General features: G+C 28.7%; 3 protein-coding genes across 5 annotated transcripts in view; 2 read left to right on the forward strand and 1 right to left on the reverse strand.

Annotated features, from left to right (window-relative positions):
- The window catches only part of LOC119681024 (lateral signaling target protein 2 homolog), a 420,855-nt gene that overhangs the window by 84,353 nt on the left and 314,403 nt on the right, over window positions 1-22,099 (forward strand). The gene's annotated exons all lie outside the window — the stretch shown is intronic.
- LOC119681023 overlaps window positions 1-22,099 on the reverse strand; it is a 98,105-nt gene that overhangs the window by 43,884 nt on the left and 32,122 nt on the right. The window contains exons 10-16 of the mRNA XM_038094079.1: window positions 19,383-19,922; window positions 18,694-18,877; window positions 14,246-14,508; window positions 12,071-12,700; window positions 11,767-11,924; window positions 10,810-11,569; window positions 2,331-3,203 (exon numbers count right to left, since the gene is read on the reverse strand). Of these exons, the coding sequence (XP_037950007.1) occupies window positions 2,331-3,203; window positions 10,810-11,569; window positions 11,767-11,924; window positions 12,071-12,700; window positions 14,246-14,508; window positions 18,694-18,877; window positions 19,383-19,922 (3,408 nt within the window). The remainder of the gene's footprint in view (window positions 1-2,330; window positions 3,204-10,809; window positions 11,570-11,766; window positions 11,925-12,070; window positions 12,701-14,245; window positions 14,509-18,693; window positions 18,878-19,382; window positions 19,923-22,099) is intronic.
- LOC119681029 (structural maintenance of chromosomes protein 2-like) overlaps window positions 1-22,099 on the forward strand; it is a 51,908-nt gene that overhangs the window by 6,731 nt on the left and 23,078 nt on the right. The gene's annotated exons all lie outside the window — the stretch shown is intronic.

Raw genomic sequence — 22,099 nt, forward strand, 5'->3', positions numbered from 1 at the left:
AATAGATTTCATAAGATTAATAATGGAGGTTATAGTTCAGCTTGTCATATATTTAAATTGTAAAAAAAATATCAGATAAATTAAAATTCGAACTCTCAATAACCTTCCGATAATCCAATCAATCAATATGCCAGACATATCAAGTAAGCTAGATATTACATGCAATAAGAAAAAAAACAATATTTCAATAGTCCGGACACAACATATGCTCACATTTTTCCTAAATTTTATTTAAGTAGCTATATATATTACACATATACCAACAACATTATTATTATCATATCATGTCCTACTTTATTCATTTGCATTGCATTTGTAAGATTATTAGCATAGACAAATAAATAAATCCTTTGAACAAGTTTACCTATGATGATGTATAAATGGTGGCTAATATGAAAGGAAATGTCAATATCCTAATATGGTTGGATAAAAGAAGTGTGAAATAGTAGGGATCGTTTGGAAACAAGAGCGGTTTATATATAAGTGGAATTTTTATTGACACTTCACTTGGCCAAGGTGAAGAAACCTAGCCACTTTAATGGAAAGAAGCCAAAGATCAATTTATCAATGATTGGATAAAAGAAGTGTGATATAGTAGGGATCGTTTGGAAACAAGAGCGGTTTATATATAAGTGGAATTTTTATTGACACTTCACTTGGCCAAGGTGAAGAAGCCACTTTAATGGGAAGAAGCCAAAGATCAATTACACATTTGTAGTCAATTGTGGTTTGATTAGCTTAGTGTTATATAAAATGCTTTGACATTACTTTGGATGCATTTTGCGATTTTTTCTGTAAGATAAATACCGAAGTTGTGCATTTGACAATCAGGAATTCCGTCATTCTTGATATGTTATCATATAATTTAGACACTAGATAATTCTTATATGCATTTTATTAAATCAAGTTTTTAATTAAATTTTGTTTAAAAATTGATTTTATGATATATATTCATAGCATGTATCTCATATTACAATCACAATAAATATATTATTGGATGTGGCTATATAACATTTAAATGATGTATTATTTAAGAAAAATCTGTCAAGGATTTTGACATTTCGATAAACCGGGTAACTCATAAAATGTAATTGTTTCAATTATCTAAAGCAAACTTTACATCCAATTTTAATATATTTTCAGGACATGTTATACAGACAGTTATATGACGATTTATCACGTTAACTTTAGGCTCTCGTAACACTATCATATCTTATTTAACAATTGCCAACATAAAGAGGAGTACTTAAAGTACGTTGTTTTGTGTCTAAATTTAAAAGATATTTTTTTTATGTGGATATGCTTACATATCCGTTATATGAATAATTTTTATATTAATATATTATTTAATAAATATTTTTTTTAATATTATATATTGTATATTAATTTTAATATGAATCATGATTCCGACGAAAATGAACATTCAATCAAAATTCTTAATTTAAGCGAATAAATAAATAATTATTTTGATATATTAATATTTAAAAATTTAATTACTCTATTTTATTGCTTTTATTTGAGTTGCCAAAATGTCAATATTGCAGTGATTTACAATTTTAACATTCTTCTAAACAACTATGTTCGTATTTATTACACATAATTGTAATTAAATACTTGTTTATTTATTAAAACTTCCAAGCTTAACACTGAAATAACACAAATTAAATGTAAAGATTGTGAGTTGTTTATTTTGTGTTTGAATGACAAATTAAACCAATTAAATATGCTTCAATGCAATTCCTTTCAAGTTGCATATTTCAACAGAAATACAAAAAAAAAATAAATAAAAATATTACTAAAAGTTAGAAAGTAAAAATTATTTAAAATTTTGAAATTAGCAATAAAAACTTTTAGTTTCGCATCTAAATTAACAAAAGTAAATTGTCAAAGCATAATAAACCATAAAAACCAAATGTTTACACGCTTTACTCCAATTTAAACAAGCTGTTAAGCACAACCTACCAATCTCCGCAGACAGAGTGCACTCTACTGCAAGGATCCAAACACACTAAAATATATACTACTGACTACATCAATATGTACATACAGAACCACTCATGCCACTCATGCCACTCACGCCACAAACGTTCAATGTACAGTACAGACCACAAAATAACGACTTTTAGTTGTTGGCTAAAAACGCTTAAAACAAATTTAAATCAACAACCTTCAACCTATTAACTTTTTTATTTAGATCAACCCCGATTCAAACCAATCTGCACGATGTAACCACCAGGATGCAGATCCTAATGCAAATATACACAACACACAACATACACACATACACACATACAACATACAAATTTAAAGTTAACTAATGTGCCACTTACATTGCGCAGACAAACTTCACGCAAAAGTGTCCACTGCACGTTCCACTTGATGTCGAATGCTTGAATTTGTTGTAAAAGTACCAAAGGATCGACTAATTTCATGGCCGACAAAAGCTTAAAGACTTCAACTTGCAGAAGCATTAGAGCATCCTGTTCTAATTCATATGCTGTAGGCGTGGCAAAAGTTCCATGCATCAGTAATAAATTGTAGTATTTGTCGAGAAATTCAGATTCAGCCAAAACGTTACGAAAAATCGCTTGGAACCCATCTTTATGCAACGAACAACAACAAATATCATGCAGTGCTCTTACAAAACGCACCACAAGACCACAATATTGTGCATCATAACAGCAACGTGTGGGGACTGCTGTTGTTGTTGTTGTTGTTGTGCTTGTTGTCCCTTCAATAATATAACTAAGACAGTTTTCGAGTTTTTCATATAAAACTTTTGCAAAGTAGTTAATTTCACTGACGGTGTGGTTGACTTTATGGGCGGCGGCTGCCGCTGTTGCTACTGCTGCTACTGCTGCTGTTGATGATGACGATGGAGATAAAGATGATACTGCTGTTGATGCTGATGATATTGATGGTAATGGTAATGGGAATGGTGATAGTAACGTAGACGGTTGATTCTGTGCTGCAGCAAATGCTGCTGCCGAAGACGTCGATGGTCCATCGTGCATCCAATTTTGGGTGCCTTGATTTTGTTGCTGTTGTTGTTGTTGCTGCTTTTTAAATTCGTCTCTCTGTACTTCCGGGTTATTTTTTAAATAAAGTTTTATATGATTTACTAAATAAATTTCCTCGATTTTAAGTATTACGTTTTCAAGGATTATCGTTGTAAGCGATAAATCACTAAAGTTAGTCATATCCTTTTTTTGTTTTATTTATTTGTTTTTTTTTTTCAAAACATTTTGCGAATAGAAAAATTGTAATTGTTGTTGTTTGTTGAAATTAAAGTTGTCCATTTTTCAGGTACATGCAAAGAAAAAATATATAAAATATCAATTAGATTGTAAAGAAACAGCTGTAGAGTTTAAAACATATTTTAATAATATTTTTTATGCTTACACAATTTAAACAAGATCATAATATAAGAGTATATCGTTTCAAAGAAAGACTTTTTTATTTTTGCTTCTTAATTATAAATATTTGAATAGATATCGGTTGGACCAAACTTAAGAGTAAAAAATTTTGCAGTTCTAATTACAAAGGAAAAAAATTGGACATTTAATATAAAAATATATAGTATGATGTATAAGCTTAAACAAACCATACAGAGTTACATGTAATACATATGTATTGAAAAATACTAATTCGAATCTCTCTTTCATAAGATTAGGAAATATCTCAACTATAAATATTCCTTCTTCAGAACATTCAAAGTAATTTCTAGAAGGTTATAATCAACATAGCTTATCTTGTTTAATAGTAATAACAGTTCATTTATATTAAAATTATTTATAATATAAAGTACAATACATAGAAGTATCTACCTCTATAAATAATTAAAAAAATTTATTGCAGATATTGTGAATAAAATAAAATTAATACTTAATAACATTTACATATTTTACAGAAGAATACCTATTCAAAAATTTTTTTTAAAAGGTTTCAAGCCTTTGAAACATTTCTAACTAACATTCTTATTCTTAATTCTTCTTAAAAAAATTCAATACAATTTGTAAAGGGTAATATTTAAAACAGCTTATCTTGTTTAACAATAATAGTGCAATCATATTAATACTATTTCTATAATATATATATTAAAAAATGTATTCTTATTAAAACTGTTATCGTGAAATCGCCCAACAGCCGGTACTGCGGCCAGAAGAGTTCTATTGTACGAATTTCACTACTGATTACACAAAACCCTTTAAAGCTTTGCGATCAAAGTCCAAAGCTAAATCTTGCGAGGATCTCTTATTCTGTTCTGTTGACAGAAATTCCACATGAAATAAGTTTTTTCTGTGAATTGTTAAAACTGAACTATCACAAAGAATATATGTACATAGTAATTTCCTCATCTTCGAGGCATAATCTGCATTCCGAATTAGTAGATAATCTAAGTTTATGAAGATAATATTTCAGACCATAATTACTCGTAATAAAATCCGTTATCAAGCTTAAATCACCTTTTGAGAATTTAAGAATGTTTTTGTAAGAGTAGGGTTTGATCGGTGCTTTGCTTTGTCTAACTCCTGGGAAGTCTTCCCAGTACACCAGTCTCATAGGTGTGATTCCCCCTCTCCTTGATTATTTGTTTTGTACTGATCAAGTTTAACCCAGAAAAAGGTTGACGGCATCTAAAAGTAGTTTTTGACGCTTAATTATTTATTTATTACTCCTTAAATTATATCTCTTTGCAAATAATTTAAATTGAAATCATTAAATAAAAAATCCATTTCAAATATTAAATATGAATAAATATATAAATTAAAAATTATTTTTAATTTATTATATTAAATATAAAATTACTTCCGTTAGGAATTATTTATTGTTATCAATATAAGAAAAAAAATCATTACTTTATAACGCTTGTTATTAGAATTAATATATTATTTGTATAATAATAAATGAATTAGTGTTTTTATATTTTCTTATATATAAAAAAACAAAATATTTATGAATAAGGTAAAAAAATAACATAATAAATGTAAATAACAAGTAAAAAATTAGTTAATTATAATAATGTGATAATAAAAAATTTATACCACCAACAACGACAGAGAATTAAAATGAAAGGAAAAAAACCTTAAATCCTGCACAATGTAAATAAATTGGAGTGCAGCAGCTGCTGAGATTTTCCTTATTTCAGGGAAAAAATAAACACGGTATGAGGATTAAATAAAATTAAGTAAATAAACGAAGTTTTATTGAAAAATGCAATGTGCACAATTGAGTGGAATGGGTTCAAAGCAGAGCATTAAAGGGGATTTAATTAAATTAATGTTGCGTTTACGACGTTGCAAATAAATGACTGGTTTACTGACCATTTTGACGTGTAAGTTCAGCATTAAAATTAAATAAAATGAGTATTAAAATTGAAAGAACAATAAATAAAAATTAGTCAGTAAAAAATGTAGTATGTGTCATTTGCATTAATTAATGTTTCTTTGTTTTCAGAAAAACTATTTAAATTTAATTATTTAATTGCTCTAGTACATGATAATTTCAATCTTAAAAATCTTTAAGTAATTTACAGCTTAGTTGCATAAATTTTTTTTTAAATATAACTAGTTAAATCATTACTCAACCTCCGAAAACATGTGTGTGAAAAATGCATAATTCAAACTTCTAAACAAAAAATCCCCATACCATAAATTTTTATGAAAAAAAGTTAAAAGAGGTTAAGAAAATCATAACTTTAGTAAATGAAAATTGTTGTGAAAAAGACTATATAAAAACATTAGAAAAAAAAACAGCTTTGTGGCCTCTATGATAACTGTACAATCTACTAAATTGATGTCACAAATCTACCTAAGAGAGTAAATTATATGTTTAGCTTTATTATTGTAAAAATAAAAAAAAACACTATCGAGACAGACTTAAGTGGAGGTTACTCATTTTTGGTTGCCATTTATAACCTTGCAAAACTTGACTATTTGCTACTCATATTCTATATTTTGGTTTCTATATCTCTTTCTCCTTGCAAATTATCTCCTCGTGGAACATCACAGTTTTTTTAAATTTTATTCCTTGGAAGTTGTGCTATATACACATTCTCATGTACACGCGATGGCAAGTTTAGCGTGGATTATTCTTCTCCATCTTAGCGACTGCACAGCAGGCTCCATTTAACAACATATCGAACAAGTAACCCTGCTTAGTTTACATTGAGCATATCTGATCTACTAAAACTCACATTTTCTGACTTCATATTCTGCATACTTCTAAACTGTGCAACTTTGAAAACCCTACGAAGAGATCTGTCATGCTGCACTACAGTGGAACCCTCAAAGCAGTCGAAGACCCGGCAGACTTCATACCATAAATCATTTAACGAATTAAGATATTTAGCATTAAACAGAAATACCAGAACAGAAATAGTCTAGAAATCTAAACTTTGAACATCTCCAAAGTTATATTTTAGATATATGCTATGGTCAATAAATGTAAAGAACGCGCTTGATATGCTTATTGATAAAAACTTGTATTTACTATTGAAATCTTGCCATATATCTTTTGAGAGTTAATGTTGTTATTAAACAAACGAGATTTACTTTTAAAGCGGATATTATTGAATTTTCAAATATTATAAAACACCAAAACGCGTCTATTGCTTCGTTTATATGCAGATCACTCAGTCTAAATAGGCAAAGTATTGTACGGCCTGAATCTTCATCTCGTCTTCATCTTACATTTTGATACAGATATTTCTCGAAATATTATATCCGTTAGATATATTAACAGATTTTGTGGTATTTATTTCCAAACCAGTTAGCGTACATATCTTTTAATGCATATCTACATTATATAGAAGAGCACTGGAAATTTGGCTCATTAGACGCATGTCGTCTATGTACTCAGGGATTTTCTGGTGACAAAAAGGTGAACACTGAATGATAATAATTTTCTAAGAACATCGTGCGTGGTAAAATTCATATATATGTTATACAGTCTTATTTAAACGAAAAATAATAACATAATCATAACCAAAGTCGCATGACTAAGTTTTAGCACATCAGATAAACTTACTTTTTATTGACTTTTGATTTAATATAGAAGAATTATAAAAATTAAATGCAATTCTTTTATCAATAATACTTTGTTTTTATATATTTGACTAGCGCTACTTTTTTTTAACAAACATTTAAAAAATAATACTGTGAGGCTGATAATTAAACCTAAAGCCACACAATATAATTTAGAGTAGATATATTTAATCTATGGAAATCTATGAAATCTGACAGACCTATCAACACCGCTTTATCAAATCTCAGAATGGTTACAGGCTCCTCGGGGAGGTATGCAGATCTGAGCTCAATTATTGCTTAGTCTGATGAAGTTATAAACAATAACCTAGTCAAGGTGTAGAGAGGGGTTTTGAAGAAACCTCGAGTTAAAACACAGTGATCCGGAGAGTACATTTTGTACATTTTGTGAGATTCCGAAGACTTTATGCTATTAATAAAGTAAGGTATATATTATGTTCGTGTATGCGACATAATATTGTATTACCGATTACTAAAAACACAGTGAATTGTATTACCGATTACCAAAAACACAGTGATTGTGTGGGGTAATGTTCCATCAATAGATAAATGAGATGATAGGGTTAAGTATATATACAGTATGACTAGTGTCCGGAGAGTACTTTTTGTACTTTTGTACATTTTGTGAGATTCCAAAGACTTTATGCTATTAATAAAGTAAGGTATATATTATGTTCGTGTATGCGACATAATATTGTATTACCGATTACCAAAAACACAGTGATGTGCTTAAGTGCACTAGCTCAAAACAGCTTCAACATAATAATAAAAATAAAAATATGAAATAAAAATCTCCTTTGTCTTTCTTTCTGTTCTTTGTTTTCTTTAGAATGATATTTAAGTTTAAATTTCATTTTTTTTTATTAAAAAATATTTAGCCAATAAAGCAATTAAATATAAATGAAATATTTTAATTTCATTTGTTGAAAATTAATATCTTAAAATGAAAAATATCAATTGTAAACTTTGTGTTACTTTAAATGTTTGCAATTATTTATATAACAATATAACGCCTTTATATTGTACTTCTTTACAAGTTCGAAATTTTTAATATAAATTTACGAGATACTCTTTACCAACAAATTGTCTTTGTAATAATTTTAAAACAATACATTCATATATCATTTATTTAATTTCTTTATATAATGTCTTTAAATATCTTATCGAATTCAATTAAAATTATAATTGGTATTCCTTTAAATTTTCTCATGTGGGTATGTCATGTATGCAGATGCATATAGTCTTTAAACTGAAGTCTATAAAATTTGTGCATAGTTCTTGTTATTTGCTTATGTTTTGCTCTTGATTTGAATGTATTGTTTTCTGGTCTAAGCTGCCAATAAGCCGATTTGTAAAAAATTTAAATTCAAATTCAGATTCAGATTCAAATTTTAACAAACTCATTTGGGGGCACAAAACAAAGACAGTAGAGACGGCCGGCACGGCACAAAGCAGTAAGAAACTGGCAATAATACCAATGAGATCAATTTTAAATTGTTACCATTCTTCTGGGTGTTGGCATGCATACAACTACGTTGGGGAATTCAACTGTTGAATTGTTTTTAATATATTTCAAGTTGTTGTTCTGGCAATTCTGACAACAATGACAACAACAATTGTTGTTATGGTTGATGTGTTTGTAAGAAACAATTTCATTTTTATGTAGATAAGTGCATTTGTGAAATTTCAAAATCATTTAATATTTACGAATTTTTCAAGAATATTTGTCTTTGCGTCTCGTCTGTCTCTCTGTTGGATTACTTGTTGTTCTTTGCTTGCTTGCTTGTTTGTGTTTGTGGATTTTTTGTACATGTAAATATTTAATAAATTTATGCATTCAATTAGAGCAAAAGCATAAATGAAAATTTTGCATAAAAACTCATTGAATACTTTAAGCTTAATGAAAAATAAAATAAAAAATTTTTCAATTCTAAACGAACATTTCATATTATACAACAATACTGGATACTAGATGAAAAAATTGTCGTACAACGTTGCGTATGAGTAACATTAATTAAATGGAATACGTATTGTAGGTTTTGTATTTGTTCAATAAAACTTTTATACAATAAGGATTTTGAAAAATAAAACATTTTGAATGTCAATAAATTAATCACTTTGTTACTTATTAGCATTGTGTGTTACTTCCACATAACAAAACAACCCAAGTATATAAGCTAGTCGCAATAAACTAACCATAATCATCACCTCTTTCTCACACTTTTAGCCTTCCACTTAGGGCTGTCATTCTAAGTTAGTCAAAGCAACAGTGTATATACACGGCGCTGATTTTTTCTTGGATTTTTGTTAGTAGAACAGCAATTGTAACAACAATTGTAATAACAATAATGGCAAGTGATGTTTATATAAAAAATGGCATTGCATTCGCAGTTGTTGCAGCAATAAAAATAAACGACCTGTTGATGTTTGCAACCATTTCCAAAAAGAAATAACCTTAAGCGTAACAAACGAAACGGAAATGTGCAGAAATGTGCTTCGGCCAAATAATAAACAAAAGAAATATATTTGTTGTTTGGAAAAGCGGCTTAAAGGCTATAACCGAACTGAATGCACGGTTGTTGCACAAAAGAAAAACAACCGGTAACGGAAACGGAAAAGGTGGCAAGTGCTTATATAAAAATTAAATAAGTTAAGAGAAAATATTTTTTTAAGTAATAAAAACAAGGAGAAACCATAAGCTTTTAAAAAATGACATAAATATTTAAATACTTTGTAAAAAATAATAGTTTAAAATTAAAGATTGCTTGATAACTTTTTAAGTCTCACATAATGATGAAAAATGTTGTATACTAATTATTTGTTATAATTTATGCATCAAGGCAATTATATGTTAAAATACTACTTTCTAATTGATTGCTTTTTATAACTTAATTAAACAGTTTATTTATTTTATAAAAGGAATATTAAGTTGTGGATGAATAAATTATATCACATCGCAATAAGCATTTTGGATCCTAATTTTTTTAAAGTGTAAAACATGACTTCTACATTTCGTTATTTCATACATTATATATACGGTCATACACAAAATAATAAATATAACACAAAATTTCAAGCTGGAAGTTTAAAAAGGTCAAGATACTCATATGGACGAGCGCCTGCTGACATACGTTCCGCGATACATCCCCTGGGTGCATAACTCAACCTCCGACGTCTCAATCTCTAACACCTTTTCTTAGGAGAAGATTGGGTTAGGACCTATCACATGCGCGTCATATTCCCCAACACCACATGTTACACTTCGATGAGTGGTATTCAGATGCCTCCATCGTCATCCGCATACTTGCATAATAAACCCACCCCATTATAACTTTGCCACGCGCATGTTTTCTGGCTTAGATATATCTAGAGTTCTAGGTACTAAGCCTATTGATCGCAGCTATCTCCCCTAATTACCGAAATAATATACCCGCACTGCCCGTCGGAAGAGCGGTGCGCATATTCATCCACGTATTCATTAGAGGTGTTTTTAGTAGGTTTCAATTTCACACTGTGACTACTATTGATTTTCATCTACTGCAGAATAAGAAAAAAAACTGTAGGCAGAAAACATTTAAATGCCTTCTTATACTTATACAATTATTAAAATAATTGCTAAATAAATATACCTGAATAAGCGTATATCTCTCAATACTTTATTTGAAAACAACTTATAACAATATAATACAATAATCTCATATTATCAATTTAAAATGAAATAAATATTAACTTTGATTTTACTTTTTGAAAATAAAAATCTTACCTTCGAGAAAAATATTTGCAGTAGCGCTAAAAATGTTTTACTATCGGCAAGCACACTTTTGTCGTTATTTCGAAAGAAAGCGTTCCATAAAAAGTAGTTATGCCAACTTTGCACTGGTATACGACCTTCGCACATTGCACGGCATACAATAGCGTATAATGCGTCTGGATCTTGCAATAAGGTACTGTACATAGTATGTCCTTTCATAGCACCTTCACTACTTTTGTTGCCAATATCGAAACCGCAACCCAATTTCTCTACATTTTCCTGTTGTACTATTTCCAATTGTTGTGCACAACGCTCACGCAATAATAACAAAGCGAGTGTTTGCTGACATTCGACTGCATCGATAAATTTCTCCAACATACCCAAAACGACCTCCTTCTGTGTGTCCAATTCTCGATTGTGTGCAAGTATCATCTCCGCAACTGCAGCTGCTGCTTCAGCTTCCTCAGTTCCACTACGACGTGGTTGAGTAGGTGTGGAGATGGGTGAACGTGAAATCGGACTCTGAAAAGGAGCGCGCAAGTCAGCAGTGGAAACGGTATTTACTGATGCTGCGGCAATGTTCGGCGATATAAAAAATATTTCATAGGTTAATGCCTTCAGGGCCAGTACTGCACTTTCACGTATAGCATTGTTGGCCAATAAATTATTGGTAATGCTGATGATTTTCGGTATTGTAATTAACTTGCGATCGCTTTTATGTGTTAATTGAATAAGAAATTTTATCATTGGCGGTATGATGATGTGTGTATTTCTGAAAAATTAAAGCACAAGTCAAATAAAATATGAGAAGTAAATTAAATGGAAAGTGGAATATAAATATGCATTAAGAGAATAAAAAAAAATTAAAACTTTATAATAAATTTAATTTAAACTTTCATTCAAACATTTAAATGCTTTAAATTATTTTAAATACATGATATATACATACAAAAGTGAAGCACAACTTACCTAGCTATTCCACTTTCAATCAATTCTAGATTACTTAGAATTTGTTCAAAAATAACATTCTTTGAATCCAATATGCTATAAGTGACATTAAAGTGCAACAATTGCACTAGTAAATCCAATACAGGAGCTTGTACAACAGAATTGGATTTCATGAAGAGCTGCAAATCATCAAAAAAATCATCAAAATATTTTAGAAAATAAGTTGCAATTTTCCAATACTTATGATATTAATAACTCTTTTGAGAACAATAGTGTGTAGACCAAAGTCTACTAATACAAATTTTCTTTATCTAAAGCTACTTACTGTTAAACTGTATATAACCAATGGCTCAAAGAGTTTAATATGCCTTGAGCATTCAGTCTCATGGTCCGATTTTGAATGTTGCATATTTAAACTGGTCACAAACAATTCCCCAAACAAACGATAGTCCTGTACATCTGTTACTGATGAACTTTCTTTACAATCTGCATGCGTTGCAATTAGTTTTCCCTTATTGTGTGCAAAAGTTGACGAAGTCATTGTCGTTGGGGTCATCATTGCACTTGAATTTATTGTTTGCGTCGAGTACATTATATTCTCGTCTTTTACTATAGTTGAGCATTGTCGTTGTCCTTTGGCCTTTGCAACGAAATATGGTTGCATAAATGCACCATAATAATCCTGCTGGCGGTTGCCATAATTTTGTGCAAATAAATATTTCAACAGTTGCCTTAGACATGCAATGCACTCACAGGGGGCATAATTTATGAGTTTGGTCAAATACTGAAGAATTTCTTCAATTAATTTTAGGACAGTGTTTGATGGAAAAATGCCGACCGAAGAACTGCCCTGCTGTGGACTATGTGCACGCAGTTCAATACAAAAACTCAGTGTGTTTAGGCACGTTTTTAGTAAAGAAATTAATAAGCTGCCAGATTCCTGATTTATTGTTATCTGCAAGAACGATCGGTACAAGTACATGAAATGAAAATTAAAAGCCATTTCGAAAATTAATTATAATACAGAATGTAAGTTATATATATGCTATAAACAAAACATATTACAATGGAGTTAAAACTTTAATAATTGATGTAAGCTTAAGTACAGCTTAAGTATTCAATGTAAAAATAGCACATTTTAAAACTATATCAAGATTTTCTTTTTCTTTTAATTGAAGAATTGCTTTAGTTACAAATTATAGATTTGAATAAGAGTAATAAAGTTGTAGTATTGAAGAACTAAAGCTATATTACTGGGCTTAATATACAGTGTTTTTTTTATATTTTCCTTAAATTCTTATCGGTTAAATCAAGAATCCTGAATTCCAAGAAACAAGGGCAACGCATTCGTGTGGAAGGAAAAAAGGTCCAATTTGTATACTTATAGATACAAAGGGTATCAAAAACAAGTAAAGAAAAATTAATATATGATCAGGATTTATATACCTACAATGGTGTTATCGAACAGCGCTTGAGGAAGAGAGAACCTTCATGGATATGTGCATTTCATCTTCAAAGAGTAGATGAGTGCCCTATTTATTTTTCTGTAACTTACAAGTCTACTACAGTTGATTATTGTTTGTAATGTCTACTCATTTCACAGATTGCACCCAGAAATAAAGACAAAGTACTTTCATGAAAACCATGGAGTCTAATTTTCGTACATAATGAGATGCAGGGTATCAAAGAAAAGTATACCAGAAATTAACATGCAATCTAAGAGCCTACAATGTCTGAAAAACGTTACAAACAAGAAGCTTAGGTTGTATATTGATTTTTAATCAATTAAATATTTTTTGATTTAATTCTTAATTTGTTATTTTACCTAAATGAGCTTAAAATAAAATTTTTAGTCACATTTGCGGAAAAAATCATTTTTAGCGAAACAGTTTTTTTTTATCATGCAAAAAAAACTTCGAATCGTCGGCATTACTAAATAAAAAAGTTAAAAATTACACTAAAGCCCTTTACAAATATACAAATATTAAAATTTATTTCTATTTTTCCTTTTTCATTTTCAATTGCGATTATTTAACAGTCTTTTAAATAATAATTTCTTACAAATAATATATATATATTTTAATATACATGAGTAAAAGTAAAAATACTTAAGTTTGAATTTTGAGATTTAAAAAAAAATTGAAGTTTGAAAGAAGAATTGCCAAAAATATCCATTCCACGTACAAAATTTGTAGATTAAAGTACGAGAAAAGCAGTATTCGACAACTTTTACAATTTCATTTCGTGCCATCACGCGTCTCCAATGAGCTACACTAAGCTAGCATTAACACTAACGTCATTACACATATTGCAAGAGGTAACTCCTGCAATAGAAGACAGACTCTTACCACCGTTGCTGCTGGATTGTGTATGCAACACGAGTTGCAGGCAACAACGCTAATATACACATTCACGTTCAAGCAATCTCATTCGCAATAGAACTTGCACTAATTCACTCATTTCATCAGTTCATCATGCAGTCATGCAGTCATGCACTCACCTTGTAGCTGTCATTAGCACATCTTAAAGTGTTGTAAAGTTTAATGTAAACGTAATCGTTGCCAAAGTATCCAACACTCTGTACAATGGCCAATTCTTTGGCATTTATGAAAATATCATTTTTCTGTACTTTAGCAAACAGCAAAGGCTTCTGATTAGTGAAGAGATGATAATATATGTTAATTATTTTAAGGACATGCGTAAGCAGTAGTTCCAATTGTTGTTGGTGTTGTTGTCGATTAGGTGTTTCGGATAGCATAGCACCTTAAAGAAAAAAAATATATTTTTATTATCAAATGAAGTTAAAAAAATATACTTAAAAATATATATATAGTTTTAAAATTTACATATTTATGTTTTGGATGCTATTAGTTACTCAAAACAATACACAAATTTTAAATAAGCTATAACTATTTTTTCAAATTTTTGTCGGAATTACATTCGTTTATGTTAGAGAAATAGTGTTAGCATTTAAAATATATATATAATACAGATTTGATAGCAAATGAATACAATTGATGGTTGAGATGGGAGATACCAGTGGCAGCATGTCTTACAGGAGACACAGGCTCCTTAGGTGTTTTATATGACTCCATTGTGATACCACAGTTTTCGTAAAAACATCGCTATTTTAAAAAGGAACTCTGCTGCATTGTTGGTAAATTGCTCATGCCTATAATTCCTATGTTGGTAATATATAACAGATAGTAGAGAGCCGTTTGTGTAAGTATATGTTTTGAAAGAGTGGATGAGTGAAATTTTTTCTTTTTCCGCTAACTTACAACTGCGACAATAATCGTTGAAAAGAATAACTAATGACTTTTCATCATACCACACCAACATCCGTAGTTTGCAAACTTTTTGCTTTCTGTTTTTGGTGCATAAGTTTTGCGTATGCATTGTTGCTCAACTCAAAATACAAGACGAAGAATATAATTTCCAATAGTAACAACGATAATAACAGAAGCAGAAAGCATTATAGTTAATGAATTAAAGCGCCATTAGGCAGTAAAATTTTTATAGAAAATTTATGTAGTAACATAGTAAAAACTTCTAATATAATGATATAAAGGTATTATAGTTTTTTCTTGCTATTAGAATAAATATTAATACTTCTTCTAATAGAAGTTATGAAAAAACTCAATATACTTCTCCAATAAAGCTTAGATACATGTATAAGTAAAACATAAATGCCGTCGTAGCAATACATATGCTTTATGCTATATAAATATAAAGCTTTGAAATAATGATATTAATACTGAGCTTAAAATATTATTTCATAAGTTAAATTGTGTTTCACAACTAAAAATGTTGATTTATGTAAAAAAAAAATAAGGACTACTTCTGGCATTAATCACAAATTTTTTTTAATTCATTATTGTTGTACTTTGACATAACTTCCGAATAATATATAATAATATATCAGATTTAAACTGTATAAAATTACCGAGTATAAAATTAATATTGAAATGATGATTATATTGCACAATTTTCATTCGGTTATTCAGTATTTCTACATATAAATTTATGACAATTAAATGAATTGTGAACTCATTAAAGGAAAATTGCACACATTTGAAAAGGTACTCAGGTACTCATTTAAAATGCAGGAAACTTTATAATTTATATAACCATAAAGGTATATTATACTATTTAAAGAAATATTAAATTTAAATCAATACGCGTTATATTTTTTATAAACACTTTTAATTTTTTTGGTTTGCCTCACTAAAACCTTTCTATAAGCAGAAAATTTGGATTGAATTTAAATTTATAACTATTTGCATTAAATTTAATTTAATTTAATTAATTAGATAATAAAACTATAAATATATTAATTTGATTTTTTTGGTAAATTTATTATCAGTAGGTGTATGCAGAAAAGAAAAACAAAACAATGAAGACTTATTTAAACAATAAGTTGATTCTAAGATCTCTAATAAAGACAGGTATGTTCATAGCAAATTGAAGTTTAATTGCCAGTGTTCACATTTTTGAAATAGACTTTCATATATAAACATTTATCATATAAATTTATATATAAATGTATATATATATATATATTGAATATTTATTTTGGAACTGGTTTTTATAATTACTCAATAAAATAATTGTTTTACGAAAAACTACATAAAATTGTTTAAAAATTTAAATTTTCTATACAACTCTGCATTAAATTCGAAATTACATTTAGTTTTTGTTTACTTTTTAATGGTTTATTAATAATTTAATTACTCTCTGATAAGCATTTAATTAGCGTAATAACAGATGGATACGCACCAAACAAATGGATGAATAGACAGGAAAATAAAATCCGAGCTCATATTAAAAAGGGGCTAACGTATACTTACTTGTATAAAATGCAATCAAATAAATGAAATTGATGAAGTTTGGTATTAACTTCAGTATTTTAAATTGAATTAAAATGTTTATGTGCAAATGCAACTGTACTTTGCGGTTATTTGTGTAAATGTGGCTTTATACCAAGTTCGTATCTAAATCCGTATCTGCAGTTGCTATAACCATATCTGATACCATAGTACCATTCAAATAATTATAAGTATCAGTTTCAAATTTTTCTATTTGAGTTCAATAAATAAGTAGACAAATTTTTTTGTTTATCCAATTTACAAAATTTAAATTGAAATTAGTTTTATTGAGAGTAAAATATGATGACTAAATTAAACTAACAATGTATATATTTTGTTATTTAATCGTGGTCAACCATATTAGAAAAAAATAAAACAAAGCAAAATATTTTGATAACGAAAAATAATTGCATTCATTGGCGGTCCTATTAAATTTTATTAGAAATTAAATGGTATTTAATATACCTACATAGTTTTCATTTAATTATTTAATAAAATGAAAATTAATAAAACGAATTGTACACTTAATTTGTTGAATTCAATAATTTATAAATTAAATTAAAAGAAATGCATTAAACTAACTATTAAATTGTATTTAAATAAAATAATAATCTTAAATGTGCATTTAGTGTACATTTGTAAAAAGTTGTTAATTGTTATCTCTTAGATAGATATAGAATACGGTTATTAAAAATAAAATTCAACAAAATATCCTTAAATAATTTTAAATGTATAAATATATAAAATAGATATATAAAATAAAAAATGGTCTAATGAAAACTCTATTAGGAGGACACGGATGAGACTAGGAATTCTGTCAGATTGACACAAGTGTCAATTTAAAAGAACATACTTTTTATAATAAGGTTCGTTTCGAACCACAAGAGATCTGTATACTCTGACGACTGATCTGACGACTGAATACAATACTGCACATGGATTCGGTGCTCCTGAGCATTTTCAAATGCTAATATAATAGTAGTACGTGATTTGTTGGATGATGAATGATTTGATGATGATGATTTTGATAGCTACTTGATGATGTGCACGCTGTTCGTTGATGTGGGAGCTGTTAATATTTATATTTCATGGTGATATTTAAGATGATCAATAATATTCGAACTGTTGCATGAAACAAGTTGCTCGTTGATGTTTGAACTGCTCGATAATATTCAAGTTGCTTCCAAAACTCAAGCTATTTGATTTTATTTTAGCTGATCGACGATAATCGGGCTCTTAAAGATGTACAAACTACTCGATGCTACTTTATCTTGTTTTAGATTCTAGTTCGAGCTGCTCGCTGATATTTGAACTCCTTAATGAAGTTCGAGTTGATGGTGGAAATTCGAGTTGTTTTCTAATTTTTGAGTTGAACACTGATATTCGAGCTGTTTGATAATGTTTAAGCTACTTGATAATATTCGAGTTGCTTAATGATGTTTGTGCTTTTATTTCATTCTTATTTTCATCCTTCTACTCTACTCTATGTTTGAAGAAAATATACTGTTTGAACATTTTCAAAGGGCTGCCTTGAATGAAAAGTTTGAACGCAAATAGAACCGAACACCCAAATGCTCAATTTATATTTAAAGTTCTAATGAAAAACCAAAGAGCTATCGCTGCATTTTTTAATGAATTTTGAATTCAAAATTTAAATTTAATTCATGCAAATAAACAATACACAGAGTTTTTTAATTACTAATTACATATGTAAGATTGTTTATTTAATATATATATGTATACCATATAGCACACATAATACTGATGTATAAATTAAATGTGCAAACAAAACAATTAAATTACTTATTTATATGCTTTGCGATAACAATTCTCATAATTGAATTTCACACCGCAAAATACTTAATCTGTTGCTCTAAAAGTGCATAAATTTGTGCAAGCAATTAACAAAGAAACAAAACAATTGTTAATTTCATAAATTAAACAACAATATAAATTTGAAACCGCTTCATGTCATTGGTGATGTCACTTAGCATCAAAATACTCATTTGTTAGTAATTTATACAATTATACAATGCAAGTAAATTTCTCAAATTTTAATCTGTAAATCCCAGGCACTTACCTGCCATTAATTTTCCCATAACATCAATCAAATCATTCTGACAATTTAAGTCCATTGATGTAACGCAGTTGTAATAAGAGAATTTAATGCAGATTTCCATGAAATTGAATTCAGTCCACGCACGTTGGTAATCAACGAAACTGAAGTGATGCAGCAGCAACTTCAGTGTATAAATTATGCCAAACTGCAATGTGTATCCAAACCATCAAAAAAGGCAAAAAAACAAAAAAATTAATTAAAATAATTAACAAATTGGTTAAGTAATTATGTAATTAATAACATTTACAAAAAATGCATTTTCATTGAATTTTCTATAATAGAAGCAAATCACATGTATTTTAATTACAATAAAACAAACTCAATTCCGCATATAAAATTGAGTTCTATACTCGTATAGAACTATATGAACAGATGTGGTGCTATTAATGCTATGAGAAATTTGCTGCTAGCTGCATTAAAGGCTAGCAGCATTACGATAGGCATAAAGTCAAGTTGTATATGTATACACTAACAAAAAATATAACCAAAAATATATACATGTATACTTGATTGTTGATACTTGCATACAGAAAAAATATTTGTTTTAAAAAGATTGCAGCATTTGCATACAAAAGTAAAAGCAAACACGCTCGCTATATGCTATTCGCTACAAGCACCAAACCCAACAGATATAAAAACATTTTATTTACCTGTAAATTTTTATCATGCAACTCCATCAATTTATTTGTCAAACGATACAAAACTTTGGATAAAAGTTTTTCTTCCAAGGCCGTTTGACGGCACATTGCATACACAGCAAAAGAATGGTCAGCGGTACGAGTTCCCGTTGCGAGTGCACCACCATTTACGATGCCAGACAACGAATTCGATGTTGCCATCGATAATGTTGCTGATGGCATTGCTGTTGCCGTTGTTGATTGTAACTCCAACAACGGTGGTGCTATCGATGAGTTCACTCTACATAAATTACGAAAAGGTATCGACATGTTACAAAACAAATGATAATCCAAAAAGTCCCAGAGCAAATGCAAATTAGTGTTGTAAGTTTCATTGGTAAGTAAATTTTCCTTTTCACCACTAATATTGCTACTGCTAGATTTTTGCGTCATCATTTTATGATGCTGTTTCGCATTTCGTATGATAAACCGACATAAACATTCCGCTGCATGCTCTCTGACCCGAAAATCATCATCACCAATTAGCTGCAGAAGTTCATCGAGAAATATGTTCTATAAAAGGGAATTTTTAAAAAATTTTTAGTAACATTTTTGTTAAAGATATAAGTATATGTATATATTTCGCAAAATATGTAGTTCTAACAGCCTTATTTTGAACTAAATATAAACTAAGATATTTAAATTTAAACACAAATAAAAATTCTGCTGATTAATGAAATAAGATTAAATGATTGTTCATTCCCAACATAGAGGAGAATAACAAAATTACTATCATTTGTATTGTTAAGCTAACACCTAATCTATACGCATAAGTGACAACTACACTTAATTATTATTTTAACTCTATGATGTTTGTGTGTTGTGAACATTTCAAATGCTCACATACAAAAATAGGGATAGGCCTTTGTTGATAAGTCTCTTTAACATAGTTGATCTCTAAAAGTTACCAATGATTACGTTTACGATTAAGGGTTTTACGAAGAATACGAATTCAAACAAAAAAAATATTAAATTTGTAATATAATTTATATGATATCTTTTAATCAACATATATTACAATGTGTACAAATGGTTAGTGAAAGCTCTTTTAAAGATAGTTATCTTTAGACTTATTCTAATTGATAATACATCTAAAATTACTGTAACATATAAAGTTTAACCGTATAGGTGGTTATATATTTGACAAATACAATCTGTGACTATCTATTTCAACTTTTTGTATTTTTTTATACGATTGTATTGTATCAGATAGTTATTAGTTATATGGAGAATATATATTTGTTATATATATTAGAATATATATATTTTAATAGACATATATTTCAATTAGACATTTTAATCTTGCATACATTTTTAGTATTTGACCATCACTTTGATGACGACTTATGTCGTGAATATATCGGCAATTATTGTAACGAAAAAAACCATTTCTCCCATCTACTAGTGACAAAGGTTTCTATATTCTCACAATTATCTCTTTTACCACACCTTAGAAAAAATTTGATTGTCAGTAGTCTTTCGCCCAATATTTTATTGTCTACTTAGCACGGTTATCTGTTTAATGGATCCACTGTGCACATAAATTTATGCGTTTTTTTTCAATCCCTTTAATAATTTCTATTCCCATTCATATACTATATATTCTACTTTCGTTTCATCACATCGTTCCTTACAATCTTCATCATTTTTACTGTACTTCTTATGCATTTTTTTGTAGCAAGATTTGAACAGATTTTTCAATATATCAATTCGTACATAATAGTTGAAATTATTTGCCAAAATATTCATTTTTCAATTCAATTATGAATTTAATCCTTCAGTAAAGAAAATAAATATATGTACATATATACATATGTATTTATTAAATTCATACTATAACATTTTTAAATACGATGTAGTTACTATACAACACTATTGATAAAATATTATCGTAAAAAAAACATTAACAGATTTTTAAATGTTTAACCGAAATTCCTATGCAAATAAATGCAAAAATAACTGCAGAAATGTTCAGAGTAAAGCCGCCAACTATATTGTGAAAATGGGAAAACCTAAAAATTGATCCTACATTTTCGAAGAATAACGTATTGGATTTGGTTATGATTATAATGTGCCATAAGAGAAAACTAAAAACAACGAAATCGAGCCATAACTGAAAATTGCATTGAGTTGCGTAGAACTGAGCTGGTTGACTGAAGCTAAGGACGGAGTGAAAGACGTGTTAAAGAAATCTAATGCAGGCATTCGGGTTAAAGCTATAATAAAATGGTTGATGCATCACATGCATATGTATATAAATACATACACATGTATATATACATTTAATATATATGCATGCATCCATATTGTTGAAATGATTCCCATAAGTGTGTGAATATGCACATGAAGCTGCACTTTTTTTATTTTCTTTTTTTATATATGTAGCTATGTGTGCTGGATAACATCATTATTATGCTGTATGCAAGTTTTGACACATTTCCGTTGAAAATAGTTTTTCGATGAAGAAAATGGCAGCAGGAAAAACTAACTTATATAAAAATATTTTTAACGTAACAAAAAGTCAATTTTAAGATTACATGGAAAATTTACTTTTCAAATAAGAACTTTTTTCACTTTATTTGCTGAAGTTATATTTTTTGTTCCTTAATAAAATTACCAAAAAAAACCTGCAGATACATTTTTGTTGCACTTTTTTCATGGAATTTCAATTTCAATTTTTAAAATATATT

This window comes from Teleopsis dalmanni, chromosome 2 (genome assembly GCF_002237135.1).
Source record: "Teleopsis dalmanni isolate 2A chromosome 2, ASM223713v2, whole genome shotgun sequence".
In the NCBI taxonomy this organism is placed as follows: domain Eukaryota; kingdom Metazoa; phylum Arthropoda; class Insecta; order Diptera; family Diopsidae; genus Teleopsis; species Teleopsis dalmanni.